At 31.5% G+C, this 4,563-nt stretch overlaps 1 protein-coding gene across 1 annotated transcript; it reads left to right on the top strand.

Moving 5' to 3' along the window:
• Positions 1–239: 239 nt before the first annotated feature.
• LOC120079577 (protein SPIRAL1-like 1) lies at positions 240–3,802 on the top strand. The gene is made up of 3 exons (XM_039033807.1): positions 240–389; positions 1,592–1,839; positions 3,486–3,802. Exons 2-3 carry the CDS (start codon positions 1,612–1,614, stop codon positions 3,564–3,566), a joined length of 309 nt encoding a protein of 102 aa, XP_038889735.1. The 5' UTR covers positions 240–389; positions 1,592–1,611; the 3' UTR covers positions 3,567–3,802.
• The last annotated feature ends 761 nt before the right edge of the window (positions 3,803–4,563 follow it).

Here is a 4,563-nt window from a genome sequence, read left to right as displayed (position 1 = left end):
ATTGGGTTGGATCAACCTAAATTTTTAAAAGTGTAACCCAAACTCATTCCAACCTGAAAAAAACATAAAAAAGACTCAATCAAATCCAACTCAACCCAAAATTAAAACTAACCCAATCCAATCGTTGGGTTGAGTAATCCGAGTTGTTCTGGTTGTCGGGTCGTTTGAACATCTCTATCTCCAACAAATTTTCATTTTAATTAAAATAAAAATAGTAACAATATAATTTTTTTTAAAATAAAAAAAAAAAAGAAGAAGAAAAATTGAAATTTGAAAATAATATTTAACTAGCATCTTAGGCCTGTGCTGGGAAGACGTTCTGCTAGCTTCTTACATTTTGCTCTGTCTCTTCCTCTTGATCCCATTTTCATTTCGAGAAGATTTTCCAGGTACCCATTTCAAATCTCCACTTTCCCAATTCAGATTCACATTTCTTTAGGGTTTTTTTTTTCTCACCGTTCTAATATTTTGTTTGTGTTGTTTTTGTTTACTAATTTGATTTCTTTTCTTTAATCTTTAATGAAACTGTTGAGATTTCATGAGGTTGAAATCACATGTGATCCTTGTTTTGTTCGGTATTGAATGGATTGAAATGTTTGAAATGCTTGTTGCGTTGATGGATGATCTGAGAGCTTAAAATTATAGCACGCTCGTGGGTAATGGACTTGGAAGAAGAAGGTTGGGAATATTTGAAGCATGATACAAATAATGCATAGAAATTAATGTTGTCGAAGTATTGATATAATCAAATGTACCGTAATCTTACATTTTTGAGGTGATTGATGATTTAAGATGGTATGGTGCTAGAGTGCGAGGTACTTTGTTAGAGCACAAGTAAGGTTGTATTAAAGTATTGATTTACTCAGATTTACTATCACTCATCGGCTTAAGGTTTGGAAATTTTTTTTAAAGATAGAATGGTCAACTTTTTATGATGGACCCAAATTTAAAACCTATATCAATTATACATTTAACTGAGATTAGAAGGAAGGTAGAAAAAAAAAAAAAAAAAAAAAAGCCCACTTTTTAACCAACAATGAAAAATCTGAACTTAGAGATCAAAATGTTTCATCTCCTATAATTGTTAATTAACTTGATATTTTATGTTTTCCTAGTGGAATGCATTTAGTATTTTATATTAAATTTATATATTCTAAAAAATAATAAGAAAAAAGAGTATCCCAACGTGTCCATGTCCTAGGCTTTTTAAAATTGGCGTAGTGTCATATCCGTGTCCCCATCCGTGCTTCTTAGGTTAGAGTAAATGGTGTAGGTATAAGTTTATCCATTGAAATACTATTAACATAATAGAGTCGGCTTCGTAGTCCTCAACAGAGGCCTACTATTTAAATTATAGAATGTGCTTGATAGTCTTTAGGAGTTGGCTTTGCATCATATTTGCTTAAACATGTATGCATTATCTATATACTGTTATTGCTGTATTAACCAAATGTATCATATTGCATTTTTTTCTTATGATTTGGTTTCTCTCTGACTTCTCTGGATGTTCTTACCTTTCTGGCATTGCTCCCTTTAGTTAAACGTGTGATCACTATAATTACAACTGGGTTTTATGTTGTTGTATTACAAGGAGAAACAAAAGGCTTGAAAATGAGTCGTGGAGTTAGCAGCGGCGGTGGACAGAGCTCCTTGGGCTACCTGTTTGGGAATGGAGAGCCAGCCAACGACGTGCAACCTTCTCAGAAATCCTATGGATCTTCTCAGCTGGTTGCTTCTACTTCGCCACTGACCGATAAACAGACACCGGCTGGCATTCCGGGGCATCTTACTAACAATTACTATAGAGCAGATGGGCAGAACTGTGGCAACTTTATCACGGTTAGCCTCCTTGTTTTACTTGTGTTGGCTTGCAATGTTTTGTGTTGATAGTTATTCACACAAGTATCCTGACCTTCCACTGTCATAAATATAACATCATAACTCATCAAAAGTCATCAAGTTGCAATGCTTGAGGAAGTGGAGAAATCATTTTTTCTCCCTTGACATGGGTTTTTACCATACTAATTCGTTAACTATACTAGTCTCGAAACTTTCGTAGAAATAACAATTTAGTTTTTGAACTTTAGTTAGTAACGATTTGGCCTGTATATTTACAAATCTGTAATAATTTGGTCTCTAAACTTCAATAACTAATATACGCAATAATTTAGTTCTTGTACTCTATAATTTTTAACGATTTAGTCCATATCAAAAAAATTAGTATGGGTTTTTACCATACTAATTCGTTAACTATATTAGTCTATGAACTTTCGTAGAAATAACAATTTAGTTTTTGAAATTTAGTTGGTAACGATTTAGCCTTTATTTTTACAAATCTGTAATAATTTGGTCTCTAAACTTCAATAACTAATATACGCAATAATTTAGTTCTTATACTCTATAATTTTTAACGATTTAGTCCATATCAAAAAAATTTGTAGGTTTTAATTAAAAAAAATTATACATAGATCAATAAATTGATCCGAGATCATTTTTTTTATAAACTATAAATAATAAGTTATTATGTAATAAAGTTTTTTGTTGAGATTTAACATAATAGGGACTAAGTTATAACAAATTTCAAAGTATAGTGATTAAATTGTTACTTGTTAAAGTTTAGGGACTAAATTGTTATAATTTGAAATTGCAAGGACTAAATCACTATTAACTATAGTTGAGGGACTAAATTGTTACGTCAATAAAAGTTCTAAGGGCAAAAGATGTTTAAGTTGGGTCAAAACTCAAAAGTGAAGGCAGAGAGGAGATAACTGAGGCCATACTTGAAAGAGAAGGGAATGAAACAGTAGGCAGGGAAGAATGTTGGACCAAAAATTAAGGTAGAGGGGAAACTACTGAAATAAAATAGGAAGATTGATTATGTTTCAGTAAACCAAAGGGTGAAAAAGACATTGTATCAGTTACATCTACATGAGGTTCTCACCTGCCCTTTTCTTAGAACTTCATTGTGGATAATGGATATAACCAAAGAAAACATTCTGGTAACAATAGATGTGCTCAAGAACATTAATTATTATATATGAATGAACTCAAATTTTGCAAAATACGGATGAGATCCTCAAAATACTACAGAAGCACATCCCTACTTCACAACTAACTTGGATGATACTTAAGGAGTCTTTGGTCCACTTACTTTCATAAGTTGGTGTTAAATAACCCAATTTCAACGGTGTTTACTATTGAAATTTACACTTTATCAAGAAATTTCATCTTCCCCTCTTTCCCTCTTCTAGACATTTATCAAGGAACTTTATTTTACGACTCTACACCCCAAACCTAAACTTAACTGTTTCAATATCAGGTATCATGAGAAAGATTCAAATTCCATTTTTAATATGAAGTTCTTGACATTGTTTTGTCCAAGTGTCCTGATTCTGAATCAATGGTTGATCATGGCTTTATTTCAATTTTGAATCCCCATTCATTTATAACCATTGGAATGTAAATGTTGGTGTATGTGCGAGCAGGATCGTCCATCGACCAAAGTTCATGCTGCACCTGGTGGCGGATCTTCTCTGGATTTCCTTTTCGGGAACGGTAGGAGCTAAGTTGGTTAAGTACCTAGAAAGACCCTTCACTGGCACTGGAACCTATCATATTATGTAAACTGAAAATTGTATCTACCCTTGAAAAGCTTAGAGCTTTTGTCTTTCAAATTTGTGGTATTTTTTTCTTTATGCACAAGGTTGTTTCCTCTTATGGTCAAAATTGCTGAAATGCTTGGTTCTTGATGCTATGTATTGAAACATAATTGAGTGGTTATTGCATATTGCTTTGCTCTCAATCTCTTGCATTTGCTGGCTATTGAACTTTTATGATTGGCTCATGCATTCTTTTAAAATTAAGGGCCAAGTGTATTTGTCACTATTCAAATTTTAAATTTTAATTTCTGAGACTGTCATTGTATATAGATTTTATGAATTATATATATATAAAGAAACACATATACACATACAATTTTTTTAAACAATAATAATAATGGTAGGGACAATAATCTAATCTCTCTATGGAAGTTACCGACATTTTAATAAATCGATTTGTCACGTGATTAGGATTGAAAGTGTGATCAAAGTCTCAATGAAAAAAGAATATCATAATTATATGAATAAAGAAAACTATTTCCATGAGATTTTTTTAGTCAAACCAAATTGAGCATGGTTCCATAGTTAGACTTATACACAACTTCCTTTTATCTTGAGATAGAAGGTTTGAATTATTACTCCATAAATATTAAAGTAAGGGCATGTTTGTAATGGTTTTTTAAGTTCTCTACTTAAAAACACTTTCAAAGAACTTGGAATTAAAAAGTTATTCTAAGCACTTAAAAAAAGGAACAAAATTACAATATTTAATGATGAAAATGAATAATGTTGTACCATTATGACAATTTATAAGTAACAAGTGGTATCTTAATCATTATCAATCGACTCAAATAAGGGTGTGCTTGGATTATATTTTGAAGTGTTTAAATTTGATTAATTTTTATTTGCTAGAGATGTCTGTAAGTATAGTTGCTAATAGAGATGAAAAAGAAAAGCAACTCAA

Source organism: Benincasa hispida, chromosome 6, assembly GCF_009727055.1.
Source record: "Benincasa hispida cultivar B227 chromosome 6, ASM972705v1, whole genome shotgun sequence".
Classification (NCBI taxonomy): domain Eukaryota; kingdom Viridiplantae; phylum Streptophyta; class Magnoliopsida; order Cucurbitales; family Cucurbitaceae; genus Benincasa; species Benincasa hispida.
This window is presented reverse-complemented; position numbering and strand designations above follow the sequence as displayed.

Excerpts from the sequence above, each read along its gene's own strand:
- LOC120079577 (XM_039033807.1), top strand. The coding sequence starts at position 1,612 with ATGAGTCGTGGAGTTAGCAGCGGCGGTGGACAGAGCTCCTTGGGCTAC. Across the intron at positions 1,840-3,485 it reads ACTGTGGCAACTTTATCACG|GATCGTCCATCGACCAAAGT; the intron begins GTTAGCCTCCTT and ends ATGTGCGAGCAG.